Raw genomic sequence first — 19415 nt, forward strand, 5'->3', positions numbered from 1 at the left:
AGCCTGAGCCTCCTCCTGAGGCAGGACACTGGGCTGCCTCTCAGGGCCCGACACCCCCAGCCCCGAGGTCCTGTCTACTGTGCGAACAACCTGACTCCCCCTCGGGCCCCTTCCCCTCCTAGGCCCCACAGGCGGGACCTGAGCTCAGGGCCAAGGAATCTTGCCTGGAAGGGGGGTGTGTGAAATGTTTGGGGTCTGGGCTCTGATTGGCTGCGCCCGGGCCCCGCCCCTACCCTTTCCCTCCTCTCCCCCCTTCGAAAGGGGGGCGTGGAGGGAACCGGGATCAGCCAGGGGCCAGCATGAGCCGGAGGGAGGGAAGTCTGGGTAAGGGGCTGGAGCACCGTACGCTGCTGGGTCCCTGAGGGGAGCAGGAATCAGAAGGGTTGGAAGCTGGGGTCTGGGTTCCGTCACCCCCGGGTCCGGGAGGGGAGCGGCCTGGGCGGGGAAGAGCAGGGCTCCGGTGTCAGGTAACTAGAGAGTTGTGAGAAGCGGCAGGCTCAAAGGTTTAGAGGAGGCCTGGGGCTGAGGCTTCAGGGACTTGGGCTCAGGGGTTAGAAACCTGTTCGAGTACACCCTGAGGGAGGACTGGGGTCGGGGCTGGGGCAGGACGCCAGGGTTCACTCTGAATATTGGGAAAGAATCAGAGCTGGGGGGCCAGGAGGAGACGTAGAGTTAGAAGAAAGTCTTTGATGCACAGGAGCTAGCGAATGACAACAGGAGACGAAAGTCAGGGCTGCTGGAGATCCGGACTGGCGGTGGGAAACTCAGGCGAGGGGCGGGGCGGGAATTGCCGGGCCAGGACTACATTCCCCATCATGCACTGGGTGTGCGCTGTGCGTGTCGGGAAGTGTAGTCCTTCCTGGCGTGCCACACTCTGGTTTGTGCCAGGGGAGGCCGGATGTTATTTCGTTGATGCCGCCCAGCCCAGCGCCTTGCATAGAAGGGGCATCAGGGAGGGAATGGCACTTCAGTCTCCCTATTTGTAAAATGGGCCTTAAAGGCACATTCTGATTTGAAGTTCTGTGCTTCAGCGATGTTGAGTTCCACCAACAGTCACTGAGGTACAGAGATAGGTGAGCCCTATCCTCAAAGGGCTCCCAGGCTAAGGCGGATACACATGGAAAAGAGCCATTGAAAGAGCTACCTTGGAGGTATGAACAACTGGCCTCAAATCGAAGTTCATTTAGGGAGGGGTGATTCTAGAGGCTGCACTGAGAAGGCAGTATAGTCATGCGTTGCATAACAACATTTCAGCCAACCAACAGCCTGCATACACAACGGTGGTCCCATAGATCATCATTATCATTATTATTAGAGGCAGGGTTTTGCTATTCTGCCCAGGCTAGTCTTGAACTCCTGGCCTCAAGCAACCCTTCCACTTCAGCCTCCCAAGTAGCTGGGATTACAGGTCTGAGCCACCATGCCCAGCATATAAGATAAAATATGTATTTATACTGTACCTTTTTATGTTTAGATATGTTTAGACACACAATACTCACCATTGTGTTCCAATTGCCTACAGCATTCAGTATAGTAGCATGCTTTACAGGTTTTTAGCCTAGGAGCAATAGGCTACACCATATAGCCTGGCCACGTAGACGGCTATACCATCTAGGTTTGTGTAAGTACACTCTATGATGTTTGCACAACGATGAAATTGCCTAATGATGCATTCCTCAGAACATATCCCAGTTGTTAGGCAATGCATGACTGTATTTGAATTTGGTTTTAATAGGATTTCAATGGTGGTTTGTGGACAGGGAACACATTTCAGGTAAAGCAACTGCTTGACAAAGGTCTGGTGCCTCATTTTCACTCAGTTGGAATGGGACAGACCCTGCCTGGCTGGAAAGTTGGAGAATTCAGAGCAGAGCTTCTGGGTTTAGGAAGGAAGAGGCAGCCTAGGGGAGGTGGTCAAGGAGCAGGGGTGGGGGCTGCTCTCATTCCTCCCCACTCTCCCACCAGAAGACCCCCAGGCTGACTCCTCAGTCTCTCTCCTTCCCCACTTGGAGGCCAAGATCCGTCAGACACACAGCCTTGCCCACCTCCTCACCAAATACGCTGAGCAGCTGCTCCAGGAATATGTGAGTGGGAGTGGAGGTGGGGGCGCCGGGGCCTGGGATGGGGAAGCACAGATCTCACAAAGGTCCTCAGCTACCCATTTTCTCAACCTCATTTCCCAGCTGTGAAACCAGGGCTCCTGATGATGAGAGGGACAGTAACTTGCCGCTGGCCACACAGCAAATTGGATGAGGACCCTATTTGTGATCCAAATGCCACTCTGTCCTCTTCAGCTCGGAGGCACCCTCCTTGGTGCTTTAAGTCAGAGGCAGCCTGGAGGAGGGAAGAGAACTGATCTGGGAGTCAGGAAACCTAGTTTCTAGGCTCTGTGTGATCTTGTCATTCCACCTCCTTGGGCCTTGGTCTCCCCAGCTGTAAAAGGAGGTTGCTGAACAAGATGAACTATGAACTCTTCTACCTGGAATATTCAGAGAGGCCAAGAAGAGGTTTCAATCTGGGGCAAAAATTCTATCCCAAGAGGTGACTTTTACAGAAGAGGAAGGTCTGCTGACATCTTTGGTTGGGCAGAAGGCCCTGCCCAAGGAAAGAAGATATTTTCCCAAATTACCCTGGTGTAGTAGAGGGAGGGGATAGCTTTATAGCTTTGAATCAGACAGATTGTAGGCCTGCCAACTTGTGAACTGTGACCTTGGGCAGTGATGATAACATTAGAAATAACAATATAACAATTATAAAGCAGATAGTGGGATAATAGAACTAGCTTTGTAGTCCTACCAACTTTAATTCAAATTCCAGCTCTCCCACTTCCTACATGGGTGACCTAGGGCAAGTCACTGTATCTCTTCAGCCCTACTCTTCTTATTTACAAAGCCATCATCAGTGTTATCATTATACCCATTATGGGAAAGATTATAGTGTGTTCAAAGCAGCAAACAATGCCTATATCAGAGGCAAGATGTTAGCAAAGGATAAATGTTATTGTTATAGCATTTTACAAATTACAAATCGCCTTTATCTTTCATTTGTTCATTCATACTACAGTGATTCACTGATGAGTCCCTGCTCAATGCAGGGTACAGAGGTTGGGGAGGAGAGAGTGAAATCAACTAGGTCCCTGCACTATCTTTTTTTTTTTTTTTTTTTTTTTGAGACAGAGTCTCACTCCGTTGCCTGGACTAGAATGCTGTAGCGTCAGCCTAGCTCACAGCAACCTCAAACTCCTGGGCTCAAGCTATCCTCCTGCCTCAGCCTCCTGAGAAACTGGGACTACAGGCCTGCGCCACCACACCTGGCTAATTTTTTCTGTTTTTAGTTGCCCAGCTAATTTCTTTCATTATTTAGTAGAGACTGGGTCTCACTCTTGCTGAAGCTGGTCTCGAACTCCTGACCTCAAGCAATCCTCCTGCCTCAGCCTCCCAGAGTGCTAGGGTTACAGGCGTGAGCTGCTGCGCCCAGCCCTTGCACTATCTTATATGATTCTCAGGAGACCTCTGATAGGAAGACAGGACAGGAAGCTGCCTCCCCCCACTTTACAGATGAGAAGACTGAGGCTCAGAGAGGGAAAATGGTTTTGCCCAAAACTGCACAGCTAGTAAGACATGGAGCAGGATTTGAACCCGGGTATGTAAAATAACATTAATAAAAGAGCTAACATTTATGGAGGCCTTCCTAGGGGCCAGGCCTACCTTGAGCACTTGAGATGCTCATAACTGCTTTCTGAAGTTGATCCTGTTATTAGCTCCAATTTAGAGAGGAGGAAATAAAGGCACTGGTATGAAGCCCACGTTATTTTGTTTTATCTCAGAACAGCGCTGTCCAGAGGAATTATCATTTGCAAAATGAGAAAACTGAGGCCCCTGGAGAGGGGTGGAGGGCTCGGTTAAGAGTGGAAGGTCGCCCGTCCCCGCCATAGTACCACCCCCCACCCCGAACGCGCCCCCTCCTCGGGGAACCCCACTGACCGCCGGCCGTGTCTCCGCAGGTGCAGCACCAGGGAGACCCCTTCGGGCTGCCCGGCTTCTCGCCACCACGGCTGCCGGTGGCCGGCCTGAGCGCCCCGGCACCGAGCCAAGCAGGGCTGCCGCTGCCCGAGCGACTGCGGCTGGACGCGGCCGCGCTAGCCGCGCTGCCCCCGATGCTCGACGCCGTGCGCCGCCGCCAGGCGGAGCTGAACCCCCACGCGCCGCGCCTGCTTCGGCACCTGGAGGACGCGGCGCGCCAGGCCCGGGCCCTGGGCGCCGCCGTGGAGACCGTGCTGGCCGCGCTGGGCGCCGCCGCCCGTGGGCCCCGGCCTGAGCCCCCAGCCGCCGCCACCGCCGCGGGAGTCTTCCCGGCCAAGGTGCTGGGGCTCCGCGTGTGCGGCCTCTACCGCGACTGGGTGAGCCGCACCGAGGGCGACCTGAGCCAGCTGGTGCCCGGGGGCCCGGCCTGAGCAAGGGACGCGGGGCGCAGCTCGCGCTGTCGCCGCCTCTCCGCCCGTCTGTCTGCACTCCTCTCTCATCTCCGTCGGTGTTGGCTGCTCTCGGGCTGTCGCTGTTGCTCTGTCCCCCACCTCTTTGCTTTGCGTGCCCTCTTTCGTCCTCTCTCGACCTCCTCGTCTCCGTAGGTAATTTCCAAGCATCTACCATCCTCTTACTTTCCCTCTCTTTACCTCCATCCTTGGGCCTGCCTCGGTCTGTTTTGGTCTCCCCCTTTCCCCAGCTCCAGGAGGCCTCTCTGTCTCTCTCCTTCCGCATCTCTTGTCTCCCGTCGGCCCCACATGAGCGTGTGTACATCTCAGCCTCATCTCAAGGTGATACCTTGTCTCCCTGTCTCCCTCTGTCTCTCTCCGTCCTTTCCCGGCCAGGGACGTGCTTTCCTGTCCTGTGGTGGGAAGGCCTCCAAATTTCAGCCACCTCCCCCAAGGTCATTCCATCTGGTGTCCTCACTCTCCCCAACACGTCCCTTTGGGCCCTGCCCCCTCTAGCCTTGATGTCCTTCCTTCACCCCTTCTCCGCGGTCCCTGCACACCTCCACCCCATCCAAACCAGGTCTGTGGAGAGAGAAAAAAAACAACACCTTAAAAGAGTTTTATTTCTGAAAATAAATTAATTTTTAGTAAATAAAATGTTGAAAAATAAAAAGAAAACTAGAGTTACCTGTATATATATACAGTTGTTGAAAATGGGGAGACAGCTTTGAGGAGAATAGGATCCTTGGGGTGAAGCCTGGTTCCCCAGAAATACCCAAAAGGCACATTATAAATAGGAGATTCATGAGAGCCCCGGGCCAGGGACGCCATCTACCAGCCTGCCAGAACAAGACATGGATGTGTACGAGCAGAAAACAGATGTGACCAAGTCCTTAGTTCTTCAAGAATTGGACATCACTGATCAGGAAGTGAAGCCCCTTCAGACAGGAAGTAGAACAGTAGCCACAGGCAGAGAAGTAGACTAGGTGAGGAAATAAATTTCATCAAGATGGGAGGCCTGTCTGCTCAGAAAGGCCATATCTTCATACAGAAGTGAGGTAGATGGAGACAGAAAGGTGACCCTGGACCTCACCAAAATCACAGGAAGGGGAAGGTCTCAGGGAGCACTCAGCAAAGAGGCCAACTGTCTTATAGTGGGAAGCAGGACCATTGGATCGGTAATCCATGAAGTAGTATCCGTGGAGACCCACCCAAATCTGGAAGGGAGGCCATGGGACCTGGGCAGGAAGGCCCAGGCAATAAGGAATTGAGGCTTGGCTTCCAGGAAATATTTCCCAAGACATGGCACATAAACCCTGTCTGCTAGATGAGATGTATCTCCTTCTCTAGCCCAGAAGTAAGGCAGAAAAGAATCCATTGTGAAAGAGGAAGTGGTGTAGCCTCTGACAGGAAGTCCTAACCTTCTATGCTGGATATTTGGCCTTGAGCAGAGCCAAGTCCCTCACAGCTCGGTCTGTCCAGTGGCCATATTCCCGGGTGACTACGTAGCCTCGACATTTCCTCTCGAAGGCTGATGCCCCAAAAGGGACAAGCCCAAGAGTGTCCTCTTCTGGGGGGATAGGCAGTCCCAGGGCGGTCATGATGGCAGCCATGTTGCCTAGCAGGCCTTGGGCCCTGAGTCTTGCAGCTCCGAGCTGGGCCAGCAGGATGGGACTGCCAGGATTCAGGTCACTCTGGTCGTCCCCCACGAGCTGGAGGTGCTGGGTCAAGGCCAGGAAGGCTCCCTGGGCATGGCTCAGCCGCTCCCCATCATCCAGGGCGTGCCAGATCTTGAAGGAAACGGCGGCAGGAGGTAGGCTGCTCAGCTGGAGCTCGGGGGCCGAGAAGCCAGGGTCGCTAAAGGGGCTGCCCTGGTACTGGAGCTGCAGGAGGAACAGAGACGGACAGGAGTAAGGGTACCAAAGGGGTGCCTGGGGCTCTGACTGCACATCTGCCCTCTGAGACTGGCATCTTCGCAGGAGGAATTGCCACTCGCCACCACTTGGGGAGTTGGTGGGCTGTCCTAACACAGAGCAAGGGCCTGTTAGGCTCCAGTTTGTCATCCTCCGTGTACCAGCTGTGCAACATTGAATCACGAGCTTCAGCAATTCCCATGTGGCAGTATTATTGTGAAGATTATAAGAAATCATACATATGAAGCACTTAGCACAGCATCTGACATGCAATAAGAGTGTGATAAGCCATCATTAATTAATAATATATTAATATCAATGAACACTGTGATTATATTAGTTATTGACAATGTAGTTGTAGCCTGATATCTTTTTTATTTACAGCAGTTAGTTGTTTATGTTTGTTAATTTTATTATAGTCATTAATAAATAATTGTTAATATTATTACATTTAATTGAGAGCCTTCCCCATCAAAGTTCTTACCTCCACTAACCAAGACCCACAGAGTCTTATATGCACACTGATAGATCTCCTAATTGTTTGATTGCCTACTCCTACTTCCCCATTTTACAGGTGGAGAAACTGAGACTCAGGGTGCCCAAGGCCATCCAGGGAATAGTGGCAGCTATGGGACTAGAAATCGGATTGAGTAACTTCACATGGGCCTGGAATATAGTGCAGTGGAAGAGTTGAACACTCTAAGACCTCCAGAGCCAGGCAGATCATGTAACTTGGGAAGAGGGCAGGAATAAAGGTGGGGGTGGGAGGTGACTTTTGGCCAACAGGATCCCTGTGCCTGTTATAGACAGGCATTCATATTCACAATTTGAACAAGCACTATATGGACCAAACAAAAACCATCTGTGGGTCAGACCCAGCCAGCAGGCTATCAGTTTTAACTTCTAGACAGTGGGGCAGGGGTGGGGTTGGTGGCACGGAGTTCCACAGATCTGGTTTCAGGTACTGGCACTGCCAGTTATTAGCTCTGTGACCTCTGGCAAATTATTCATTCCCTCTAAGACTCAGTTTCCTCATCTGTAAAATGGATTATAATTCCACCTCTCAGAACTGTTTGAACTTATATTAATGGAAATAGAGTGCCTAGCTTGGCATAGTGCCCAAGTAACCACACAGCATGAGGTGGGTGTGAAAATAACGCTGATTATGGAAAGCCCTTCCCTCTAGGTGCTTCCTTTGAACTCTGTAACAGTCCTGAGAAGTCAGAAAAGGTAGGATCACCATCTCATTTTGCAGATGAGGAAGCTGAGACTAAAGGAAGAGGGATGACTTGCCCAAGGTTACCCAGCTAGCAGTGACAGCATTTTCTTGTTTTGTTTTTTTGTTGTTGTTGTTGTTGAGACAGAGTCTCACTCGGTGTCCCTGGGTAGAGTGCAGTGGCTTCATTGTAGTTCACTGCAAGCTCCAACTCCCAGGCTGTAAGTGATCCTTCTGCCTCAGCCTACCGGCTGGCTGGGACTACAGGTGTGCACCACAACGCCCGGCTGGGTTTTGTTGTTTCATGTACCTTTTTTGTCTGTTTCTTTTTTTCTCTCTCTTTTGTAGAGATGGGGTCTCACTGTTGCTCAGACTGGTGTCAAACCCCTGAGCTCCAGGTATCCTCCCACCTTGGCCTCCCAGAGAGCTAGGATTACAGGCGTGAGCCACCGTGCCCAGCCAGTGACAGCATTTGAGTGAGTATGTCTCTAGTGAACAGAGCCCCTGTACCCTCGGGCCTACGGAGGTGTCTTCTGGGCTGCTCTATTTCCCCTACCCAGGGCTGGGCCAGGAGGGCAGTGCCCCCACCTTGTCCCCTGCTTATGGCCAGTGTCACTCACATAAGTCTGCAGCAGCGTTGATGTGTTCTTCTGCATGTAGACGGCCAGGCTATAGGCTTGACTGATGGGCCCAGCTGGGGAGATGGGGGCTGCCGGACTGAGGAGTGGCAACAGCAGCATCAGCAGGCAGAGGGGGCCTGGCAGAGGAAATGAAGTCAAGTCCCTGACCCTACCTGCCCATTCATTCATTCATCTTAACAACTCCTGAGAAGCATACAGCCCTTTCAGCCTACAGCTACCTTGTATATATGCAAGTCAGGGCACAGTCATCCTGTAAGTGGATTGCTTCCAGCCCAGAACACTCCCCTAAACTCCAGACCCACTTATTCAACTTCCTACTTGACATTTTCACTTGGATATTAGCAAGCATCTCAAACTCAAAATATCAATGCACAACTCTGGTTGCCCCCGCCCCCCGTCTTCAGGTGAGAGCACTTCCACTCTTCCAGTTGCTTAGGCCAAGCCATGGGGTCCTCTCGGATGCCTCACCATGTCCCCCAGAACATTGTTGGCTCTATCCTTCAAAGGCAGCCAGTGCACGTGTTTCTCGATTTGAGTGTTTCCTGATTAATCCGAGCGCTCCTTACAAGTATATGTTGACTTTGTGAAAATCCATTGAGCTGTATACACTTAGGACTTGTGTGCTTTTCTGTACGTTTATTACTTTTAATAAAAAGTTTTAAAAGATGAAAAGATGAACCCGGGATCTAACCACTTCTCCCTCTCCTTCCACTGCTACCCTCTCACCCCAAGCCGCCATCTCCTCGCCTGGATAGCAGCCCTTCCCTGGTCTCTCTGCTTCCACCTCCGCCAAGGCCCCCCAGTCCAGCCACATCCCTCCTCTGCTCGAGCACTCACATGGCTCCCTTCTCACTCAGGAAAATCCAAAGTCCTCAGTGTGGCCTGCAAAGGCCTGGTCCCTGGGCACTGCTGAGATTTTTGCTATCTGAGGGTCCCTCATGTATTTATTTGTTCACTTGCTTGTTGCTGTCTCTCCCACCAGGGTGTCGGCTGCAGGAAAGAGGAAACCTCACCTGGCTCCTTCACTGCTGGTTCTCCATAATAACTTCTTGTTGAATGAATGAGTGAATGAATGCTGCCATGAACATCCTTGTCCCAGCCTCTTTGGGCACTTTTTAAAGTGGGAGTATCTGGACTGGAGGGCATGCTTATTTTAAGTTTGGACAGATGCTGCCAACTTGTCCTCTCAACGGCCTGGCCCTGTTTATGTTCCCACCAACAGCGTGAGGCTCAGAGAAGAGGGGGAGCTACCTAAGGTCTCCAGCTAGGAAGCGATGAATGTGAAAGGCAAACCCAGGAGTTCCCAAAAGTTCACAACCAACTGAGAGAAGGCTGAAAGGGAAGGCCCTTCCGTTCATTCATTCGACAAACTTGGATCACTACACCACTCTATCACGCTAGATTTACAGTTTACTTATTTGGTACGTGTATTGTACGTCTGCAGGATGAAACCCCCATGAGGCCATAGATTTTGTCTGTTTGTTCGCTGCCATATCCCCAAATGCTTCGAATGGTACCTAGCACGTAATAGGCACTCAATAAATATTTATCAGATGAATAATGAATGAAGCCTTCTATGTGGAAGGATTTGGAGGTTTCCAGCAGATGCAAAGACAGCTGGGCACCTGAGTCAGAGGGGCCAGAGAGGCCGGGCAGTGCCCCCTCCCATCCTGGTCTCTGGCCTCTGCCCCTCACTCACCCAGTGGACAGCTCATGCTCTCTCCTTGGCTCCTTCCTCTCTGCCGTCTCTGGGTCTTTCCAGGGCACCTGTCCTCCGCTCTCTCAGGTGGCTTTATACCTGGGGCTGAGCCCTGGGGCCACCCAAAAGGGAGGGAGGGAGTAACGCCCTAGGGTGGAGGGGCGGGCAGTGGGCAGGGTCCTGGCAAAGAATGAGAGACAGACCCAGCCACGGGACAGGACAGGGCGAGGTTTGTGTGGGACCCAAAAGAGGGCATATATTCCAGACAGAGAGGCCTGGGACTCAGGGTGCAAAACCCTAGAGGTAGGGAGCAAGTAGGGAAGGGGACTCTGAGGTGACACCCTAGACCCCTACAGCTCCCAAATTCGACCTTAAACCCTGGCGGCTGGGAAGGAGGGGCAAGGGCAGGGAGGGGATTATGGGGGACAAAGGGGCCGCCCTGCTCCCTGCTGCTCTGCACGTCCTGGGATCCAGTTTCCCCTGAGGAGGCGGCCCCCTGCTCCGCCCCACAGGGACCCAGGCATTTGGCCCTGGCTCCTAAGGAGTTTGGAAAAGGGACAGGAGGGGTGGTGTGTGAGCAGCATCATCTATACCCAGGTGCACTCTTAGACACAGGAGCATGCACACGTCTACACACGTGTTGGCACGTGGGCACATGCCAGGCATGAGCACACAGTTTCCTATGTTCATTCATTCAAGTACATATGGACCCTTACTGTGTGCCAGTCCCTGTTCTAGGTTCTAGGGACAGAGCATGGGACAAGACAGACAAAATCCCTGTCCTCATGGAGCTGACACTTTAGCAGACATGCCTACCTATGTGCTGGATCATGCCAGGCCTACACATGCTACATACCCAGAGTCCCAGATGGATGAGCACACATGTACACAGATGCACACAGGTGAACATATACTGCACACCTGGGGGCCCAGCCAGAGGCACCTGTGCAAGCAGACACAGAGGGCACACCACCTCGTGCCCGCACACATGCATGTGCACGCATGCAGCTGGAGTCCTGGGATCTAGCCACATCCCAGGCTCTGACATACAGGGAGAGCTTGTCCCTCTGCCCAGGCACAACACACACGGACACGCACAGACACACACACCTGAGGAATCCCACCCCCACCCCTGGAGGAGATAGCTGCTGGGCTCTGGTCCCTCTCCAGGCCTTCCCAACCTCTCCGTAATGGAGCATGTGTTCAGTTCTCACCCCTGCCCACCCTCCGAGTCAGAGTGGTCATCAGACCCCCACCCTAATTCCATCTAGGGGGGCTGGAATTCTTCCCACCCCATCTGCCCTGGCTAGAAGGTGACATGGAGGCAGATGGGATCACACATCACTCAGTAGGTATTACTAGAGCACCTACTGTGTGCCGGCACCAGGGTGAATAATAAGGCCTCATGGGCACCGAGACCAACAATAAACTTGTGAACCAATAAAAACCCAGATTTCCTAGAGTGACAAGGTGCTGAGAAGAAGCCAAAACAGGTTGATGGGACTCTCAGGATTGGGAGAACTTAGATAAGGTGCCCAAGGCCCAGAAAGGGGCAGCTACTTACCTGGAGTTGCACAGCAGAGCCAGGGCAGATCCTGACCCCAGCTTGGGGCTGGAAGTGGGGTGCCCCAGATCTGAACTGCAAGCTGAAGGAGGGAGGAGGCTGAGGAGAAAGATGGCTTCTGAGGTAGGGGGTCCTCAGCCGGATCTCCAAGGCTGGGGGCTGCCGGGGCTGGCGGGCAGGGCCTGTGCCGGGCAGGCGGTGATGTCAGGGGATTAGAGTAGGCCCATTGAGCAGGTGCACTGAGGCGTGGGCCGCCGTCGTAGCGGGGCAGGGAGAAGAGGAGGGGCAGGAGGGGCCGAGGGGGGCAGATACTCGATCTGGTGCTATTCACAGTGGACGGTGTACACGGGGCCAAACCTCACTTGAGAGGGCAGGCTAACCCCGCCTGACCCCACCACCGCCGGCCTCTCTCGGGGGCTTCTCTTTCTCTCTCTTGACCCCCAAGTGCCCTTCAGAGTTGGAGGAATTAGCCCCCATCCCAGGCCCAGCTCCGTTGGTCCAAGGCTCTTCTCTTGGTGGGAGTCATCAGCTCGGCACCCCCTTCCCAGCCTGCCCACCCTGCAGGCCCACCTGTCTCCATCTCTCTTTTGGGCTCACCTGAAATAGACACCTTGGGAACCCCAGAAATTTAGGAGTCAGCAGGCTGGGGTTCAAGTCCTGCCTTTGTTCATCACGAGCTTGGGCAAGTTCCTTAACCTCTCTGAGCCCAGGGTGTTTCCCCGTCTGGAAACTGGGATAATAATTCCCATCTCACAGACTCTCGCTGGCTCCACCCTCCAAGTGTACCTTGACCCCTGCTAGGAGGCCCCTCCCAGGCCTGGCAAAGGTTGGCCCAGGAATACATACTGCCCCCAACCAATGGCAAAAGGCTCGATGTCCCACGACACTGTGTTTGGAGCCCAGTCACTGTCCCAGCCATATGTGTGCCCCCAAGAGATCAGCTGCCTATCCAGCCCCAGGACACTCAAGCATGACCCAACGTCACCCAGAAAACCACAGGATAAGGCCCATTCAGAACAAAAACAAATGAAACTCCAAGCCAGGTCCTCACCCCCACGCCATCGTTAATCCCAACCCTGACTGTGAATCGTCACCCCTTCCCAAGGTGGGAGCATGCTTGGCAGGTTTCAGAAACAAGTAAGGCTGGGAAAGGGAGCAAAGAGATTGGTGTTTGGTGAGATAGACAGGATGGAGAAGAGCAAGGGCGGCTTTGTCCCCTCCCACCACCACCCATCCCTTTCCTTGACTCCCCAGTGCCCTCAGGATAAAGGCCCAACTCCTCTGCCTGGCCGTCAAGGCCTCAACCCCTTCCACCCCCAGCCCCCTGCACAGCCTTGGGCCTCACCTGCTGCTTTTCCACACCTTCTACTCCAGCCACACAATCTACCAACAATTCCTGCTAAATACTAGGCCTTTGCTCACGTAATTCCCCCGCATGGAAAGCTCTCCTGCTCCTCCTTCGCCTGATACAATCCTTCTCATTTGGTTTTACTTCCTCTGGGAAACTTTCCCTGTCTCCTCTGGCCCCAGCTGCATTGGTGGCTCCTCTGGGCTCCCACATCTCCCTGTGGTCCCCCTATCCACTTACGGATCACCCTGCATTGTAATTCTGTCTCCAAGTCACTCCCCGCCCCACCAGACAGGAAGGCAGGGTCTTGTCATTTCCACATGCCCAGCACTGGGCCATGCACACAGGAGAGACCTCAGTGAGTGTTGGTACCAGGAAGACAGGAGCATGACGGTTCCAGCTGGCAACTCTGCACTCATGCCACGGAGTCCAGTCTGCTGGGAAGAGTGCCTGGTCTCAGGAAACGCGCGTGTCAGTGCCGCATCTTGACGGGGTGGCGTGCCCAAGGGGCACCCAGGGCAGGAAGCATGAAGAGATGCCCCAACACAGGGCTGATCAGGGTGAGGAGCACAGCCTACCCATTCATTAATTCCAGGAACCTTTGCAGTGCTGTTCCAGAGACGGGGAGCTGATGGTGACCAAGACCAAGAGGTCCCTGTCCTCTTGGAGCACACAGCTTTGCAGCTCAATCTTCTTCTTCTTCACCGTCATCATCACTAACATTTCTCGCATGCTTACTAGGGGCCTGGAATTGCTTCAAGCTCTTTCTATACACTGGCTCTTGTTCTCTTTACAAAACCTCTTGGAGTAGACAGTACTGTTTGTCCACTTTACAGATGAGGAAATTGAGGCACAGCGAAGTCAAATGATTAGTTCGTGGTCACACAGCTAGTAGGAGCAGTGCTAGGATTTGAACCCAGGCTCCAGAGCTCCAGAGGCTTACGCTTTCTAATCTTTGAACCTTTTCCACAGCTTTTGTCTTCCTGGGTTCCTTTCAGCCTTATCTGGCAAGGAGCTGTCACCCCCAATTCTCAGACGAGATGGAGGGAAAGAAAAAGAATCACAATTTTTGCCTCTGTTATGTTACCAGCCACTTTATACATAGACACGACCTCATTTAATCCTTGTAACAACCCTGGGAAGCAGGTTTTGGGGTTATTATCCCCACTTTTAGAGATGACATTCAGAGAGGTTTGGTGACTTGCCAAGGTCATCTGAAGAAGGAGTCGTAGAGCACTTGGACTCAGGACCGGCTCCAGTGTCCAGGCTGTTCCCTGCCCGACCAAGACGCAGGTTCTTTGCTATCCCAATATCTTCACAACCATCTGTCCCCATTTTGGGGACACATGGGTGGACACCATGATAAAGTGGGGGACATCTGGCAGTGGTTGGCACACATCATACTCCAGGCCCACCCGGCCCTTGGTAACCTTTGAGATCCAGCCATGCTTTGCCTCTGCTCTGTGAGCAGCCTGGGCTTGATGAGGAAGAGGAGTAGCGAGCCCTACACCAGGAGCACAGAGCCTGATGGAAGATTGGTTTTAAAATTTGGAGACAGTAGAGTTAGACCCAGCAATTACACACTGAACAGCCACTGTGTCACCTGAATTTCCCAAAGAAGTGCCACATAAACGGCCGAATCAGATCCCACCAAATAACAAAAGCTACCCTCCACCCACATACTCACCATCAAATTGGTACTAACTGACCAACACTCACGTGCACATATAGGAGTAACATTCATCGGGGGTCGGGCAGGTGGGAGGGGGCGGCAGGGATGGGTATATTCACACCTAATGGGTGCTGTGCGCATCGTCTGGGGGATGGACATGCTTAAAGCTCTGACTCAGGTGGAGCAAAGGCAATATATGTAACCTAAACATTTGTACCCCCATAATATGCTGAGATATAAATAAATAAATAAAAATTTTCAAAAAGCTACTCTCAAACTACCAAACAAAACACTGTGTGATAAATGTGCAGAACCAGACAAGTAGGTCAACGGAACAGAATAGAAAGGCCAGGAAAGACCCATGGATACATAGGAATTTAGGATGTGATAAACGTAACTTTTCAAATGAGGGAGGGTATGAATACACTGTTTTTATAAACAGGTGTTGGGGCTGGGTGCGGTGGCTCACGCCTATAATCCCAACACTTTGAGGGGCCAAGGTGGGAGGATCTCTTGAGGTCAGGGGTTCAAGACCAGCCTGGGCAGCATAACGAGACCTCATCTCTACAAAAAATAATATTGATTAGCTGGACATGGTGGCACATGCCTGTAATCCCAACTACTCAGGAGACTGAGGCAGGAGGGTTGCTTGAGCACAGGAGTTTGAGGCTGCAGTGAGCTATGTTCCTGCCACTGCACTGCAGCCTCGGTGACAGAGCAAGACCCTGTCACCAAAAAAAAAAAAAAAATGCATTGGGACAGTTGGAACATTATATGGAAAAGTTTAGTTAGATCCTATAAATGATCCTATAATGAGTGTAGCTGCGGTCCCACCCAGATTGCTCTACTGGTGGAGCACTACCCTCCAGCTGTTCTCAAGAGACCCACTTTACAGCAAAGCAAGTGCAGTGGTGGACACACTGCCATTTGCTACATCACCCGAAAGCTACTAGCCTCTTAGGGTGATGGAACAGCCTCTGGAAGGCTGTTTTGCAATGCCATCATGGATAGGATGCAGCACCCTCCTTCAGGATGAGGTGTACACCCTACACTCAGGGCTATTTTTTTCTCTTTTTTTTTGAGACAGAGTCTCACTCTGTTGCCCGGGCTAGAGTGTTGTGGAGTCAACCTAGCTCACAGCAACCTCAAACTCCTGGGCTCAAGCGATCCTTCTGCCTCAGCCTCCCGAGTAGCTGGGACTACAGGCATGCACCACCATGCCCAGCTAATTTTTTCTATACATTTTTAGTTGTCCAACTAATTTCTTTCTATTTTTAGTAGAGACGGGGTCTTGCTCTTGCTCAGGCTGGTCTCGAACTCCTAAGCTCAAAAAATCCGCCAGCCTCAGCCTCCCAGAGTGCTAGGATTACAGGCGTGAGCCACCAGGCCCGGCCACTCAGAGCTATTTTACAGTGCGGTGCTCCAGGACATGAGGACAAGGGGCTAGGAACCAAGGAGGGGGAAGTAGGAGTGGCTCTGTTCACTGTCGCCCCTCGGGGAATTTGTGCTTCCAGGCCCTCCAACTTTAGACCCTAGCTCCTGGTTCCCAGAAGGGTGACGGATATTTCCACCAGGGGGCGCAGCAAGAGTGCCATTGAATTTTGAGCTACAGCTGTTGCCTGGTCACTTTGCTCTCCTCATGACCAGCTTGCTATATACTGGCAGGAGTAATAGACCCTGGCCATCGCCAGGTGGTAGAGTGTGTTGAGCACTCAGATGATCCACTGGGACATTCCAGATACCCGTGCTAAGTTTTAGTTGTCAATGGGCAAGTGCTATAGCCATGGTTGATGGGGTGTGGTAAGTAGCGACTCGGGTGCATAGGGACAAAGGTCAGGGTCACCCACCAGGCAAGCTATCCAGGCCAGCAAAAATACCAGCTGAAGCCCAGAGTGGGGCATGGCAGGGGGGCTACAATGAATAAATGGTCAAGGTAGGAGGTGAGGAATACTGATTGAGGCTCTAGAACTAACTCTCCTAAGTTTACCCAGAAACTGGGACCAAGCAGAATCCAGAGAAGCTGTCCCTAGATGGAGTGAACTTAGTGGGAGAAGCAAGTAGTCCCGAGCGATGCAAAGGTGAGCTCTAGTGCACACTTCGGTGCCCCACCCAGACCCCTTTGCCAAAGTTCCCCTGTCCCCGCCCCCATCTCTGGAGAACCACCTTGCAGCCCTCCCCCAGAAGACCTTGGCCAATGACAGACTGGCACAGGGTTGTAAGAGGTAGACCCCCAGCCTCCAGTTGGAACTAACTGGGCAGCACAATTTGGGTTCCAGAGCTTTCTTTAGAATCAGACCAAAGCTAGTCACCGGGACCACATTCTTGCTTGGCCTTCCCAGTCGGCCCTATCCTGATGACCTCATTCTCCTTCTGAGAACACTTCCCCAGACTCTTGGTCGAGAATCCCTGCCTTGGGCTCTGTTTCTCAAGAACCTAGCCTAGGACAGACAGATCCCTTCCTAACCGTTTAAAAATAACTTATAAAGACCAAAATGTGAAAAAGATCTCTAAAATCATTAAGCAAAAATATAGAATACTTTAAAAGCCTGGGCTAAGGGAGAGCCTTCTAAAGCAAGTCACAAAACATAACACCCATAAAGTAAAAGGTTGATATATTTAACTCTCTCTGTCTCTCTGTCTCTCTCTTTCTTTTTACTGTACGTGCACTCAAGTGTTGCCAGTGCTTACTGGGCTGTACTCTCATAGTGCAGAACACTAATGGGTTATGCCCCCACCGACATTTTCATTAGTATCATGGTGATTTTAACTATGTCCACAAATTATTTGACAATTAATTCCCCTCCCTTGAATGTGGGCTGGTTGTACTGACTCGCTTGTAACCAAATGTGGCAGAAGCGATGCTATGTGGCTTCTGAGGTAAGAAGTGTTTCCCCGGATGCTTGTCCTTGAAACCCAGGTGTGGGGAAACCCAGGCCACATAAGAGGCCACATGTAGGAGTTCTGGCTGACAGCCCCAGCCTGACCCTCGGCCGACAGCCAACATCATCTGCCACACATGTGAATGAATGAACCTTCAGGTGATTCCAGGCCCCCAGCTTTCCAGGCTTCTAGCTGAGACCCCAGACATGGTGGAGCAGAGACAAGCTGTGTCTGTCGTACCCCGACTGAATTCCTGACCCACAGAAACCATATGAGAGATAATAAATGATTATTGTCGTTTCGAGCCACTAAATTTAGGGAACACTAGATGACTAAAACAGGGGCTGTGTAAAATATATGGCATAAAAATGAAGAGAAATTGAATTACACAGCCTTGGTGGCAGTTTGCAGAAAGAATCCAGACAGCTCCCAATACAATGTGAAACAAAAGGGTGTTTAATACTTCAGATGACCTAGAATATCTTAAATCTTCAACATTTCATTTGTAATTGAGTTGCTTTTCCCATAAATACAGTTTGTTGTTTTAGATGTGTGAAAATTACCATGCAGAAGAAACTTCTGTTTGGTAAACTGAAAAACCAAGTTGGCTCTCCTGTGCAAGGGCTTGAGTGTGCATGTGCTTAACAGAAACATTGAGTGTGTGAGGATATGTGTGAAAATTAGAAATACAGATTCCTGTCCCCACTCAGAGACTCCTTAAGTCTGGCATGGAGGCTACTACCCTCACCCCATCTCCCGGGAGATTCTGGGTGTCACACTTTCAGGGACATTGAACAACACACACAACTCTGTCTTCCATACAGAACCAGGCCTGGCAAGAAAAAAATCAAAAGTTAGGGGAACTGTTGTAGATTAAGGAGATTCAGGAGGCATAACAACAGTATTTGTTATCTGTCACTAAGTAACAAATTATCCCAAAACCTAGTGATTTAAAATAACAACCCTTATTACGTGACAGTTTCTGTGGGTCAGGAATCTGGGCACATCTGGCTGAGGGGCTCTCACAGGCTACAATCACAGTCAGGGCCATAGTTATCTCTAGGGGCAGGAGTGTCTACTTCCAAGTTCACTCATGTGGTATTGGCAGGATCTGGTCCCTCGGGAGTTATCTGAAGGCCTCAGGCCCTCCCAAGCTGTTAGCTGAAGGCTGCCCTGGGTTCCTTGCCACACTGACCTCTCCATAGCGCGGTTCACAACATGACATCTTGCTTCATCAGAGAAGCCAAGAAGAGTCAGAGAGAGGGCTAACAAGACGGAAGTCACAGTTGTTTATAGCCTTATCTTGGAAGTGACATCCTATCACCTTTGCCTATCCTTTTCATTATAGAAGCAACTCACTAGGTCCAGCCTACATTCAAGGGAGGGGGAACCAGGAGGCAGGGATAATTTGGAGCCATGTCAGAAGCTGCTTACTATAACAACCAAATGCAAAATGTGGACTTGATTGGGATTATTTATTTATTTAGAGACAGGGTCTCACTCTGTTGCAGGCTACAGTGCAGTGGCACGATCATAGCTCACTGCAACCTCCAACTCCCAGGCTCAAGAGATCCTCCTGCCTCAGCCTCCCAAATAGCTGGGACTTCAGGTGCCTGCCACCACACACAGATAATTTTTAAAAATTTTTTGTAGATATGGGGTCTTGCTATGGTGCCCAGGCTGGTCTCAAACTCCTGGCCTCAAGCAATCCTCTCACCTCAGCCTCCCAAAGTGCTAGAATAACAGACATGAGCTACCCATGCCTAGCAGATTCTGATTTTAATCAATCAAGTGTAAAAAGACATTTATGAAATAATACAAGAAATGTGAACATGGACTGTGTATTAGATGACATTAAGGAATTATCATTATTTAGATGTGCAAATGTCTATAATTACGTTTCTAAAAAAGATTCCCGGCCGGGCGCAGTGGCTCACGCCTGTAATCCTAGCTCTCTGGGAGGCCGAGGCGGGCGGATTGTTTGAGCTCAGGAGTTCGAAACCAGCCTGAG

At 51.5% G+C, this 19415-nt stretch overlaps 2 protein-coding genes across 3 annotated transcripts; one reads left to right on the forward strand and one right to left on the reverse strand.

The window, feature by feature from the left end:
• The first annotated feature begins 268 nt into the window (after nucleotides 1-268).
• Nucleotides 269-4544, forward strand: CTF1 (cardiotrophin 1). Of its 2 annotated transcripts, none has more exons than XM_012660216.1 (3): nucleotides 269-324; nucleotides 1966-2084; nucleotides 4004-4544. In XM_012660216.1, the coding sequence occupies exons 1-3, from the start codon at nucleotides 300-302 to the stop codon at nucleotides 4451-4453; spliced, it is 594 nt and encodes a 197-aa protein (XP_012515670.1). In that variant the 5' UTR covers nucleotides 269-299; the 3' UTR covers nucleotides 4454-4544. The 2 variants fall into 2 exon arrangements, with proteins under 2 accessions (XP_012515670.1, XP_012515671.1); XM_012660217.1 differs by having other exon boundaries at nucleotides 300-324; nucleotides 1969-2084; nucleotides 4004-4465.
• A 1351-nt stretch (nucleotides 4545-5895) lies between these two features.
• LOC105823083 (cardiotrophin-2) lies at nucleotides 5896-13563 on the reverse strand. The gene is made up of 3 exons (XM_012660163.1): nucleotides 13527-13563; nucleotides 8221-8357; nucleotides 5896-6354 (listed from the first exon to the last, which is right to left on the reverse strand). The coding sequence occupies exons 1-3, from the start codon at nucleotides 13561-13563 to the stop codon at nucleotides 5896-5898; spliced, it is 633 nt and encodes a 210-aa protein (XP_012515617.1).
• Between the last annotated feature and the right edge of the window lie 5852 nt (nucleotides 13564-19415).

This window comes from Propithecus coquereli, unplaced genomic scaffold, assembly GCF_000956105.1.
Source record: "Propithecus coquereli isolate 6110/MARCELLA unplaced genomic scaffold, Pcoq_1.0 Scaffold66, whole genome shotgun sequence".
NCBI lineage: Eukaryota > Metazoa > Chordata > Mammalia > Primates > Indriidae > Propithecus > Propithecus coquereli.

Bases quoted from the DNA above. Each gene is read 5' to 3' on its own strand.
- CTF1 (XM_012660216.1), top strand. From the start codon at position 300: ATGAGCCGGAGGGAGGGAAGTCTGG. The intron at 325-1,965 runs GTAAGGGGCTGG...CTCTCCCACCAG, and splicing joins CCGGAGGGAGGGAAGTCTGG to AAGACCCCCAGGCTGACTCC. The intron at 2,085-4,003 runs GTGAGTGGGAGT...GTGTCTCCGCAG, and splicing joins AGCAGCTGCTCCAGGAATAT to GTGCAGCACCAGGGAGACCC.
- LOC105823083 (XM_012660163.1), bottom strand. From the start codon at position 13,563: ATGACGGTGAAGAAGAAGAAGATTGAGCTGCAAAGCT. The intron at 8,358-13,526 runs GTGTGCTCCAAG...TTCCTCTGCCAG, and splicing joins GAAGATTGAGCTGCAAAGCT to GCCCCCTCTGCCTGCTGATG. The intron at 6,355-8,220 runs GTGAGTGACACT...TTCCTCCTGCAG, and splicing joins CAACGCTGCTGCAGACTTAT to CTCCAGTACCAGGGCAGCCC.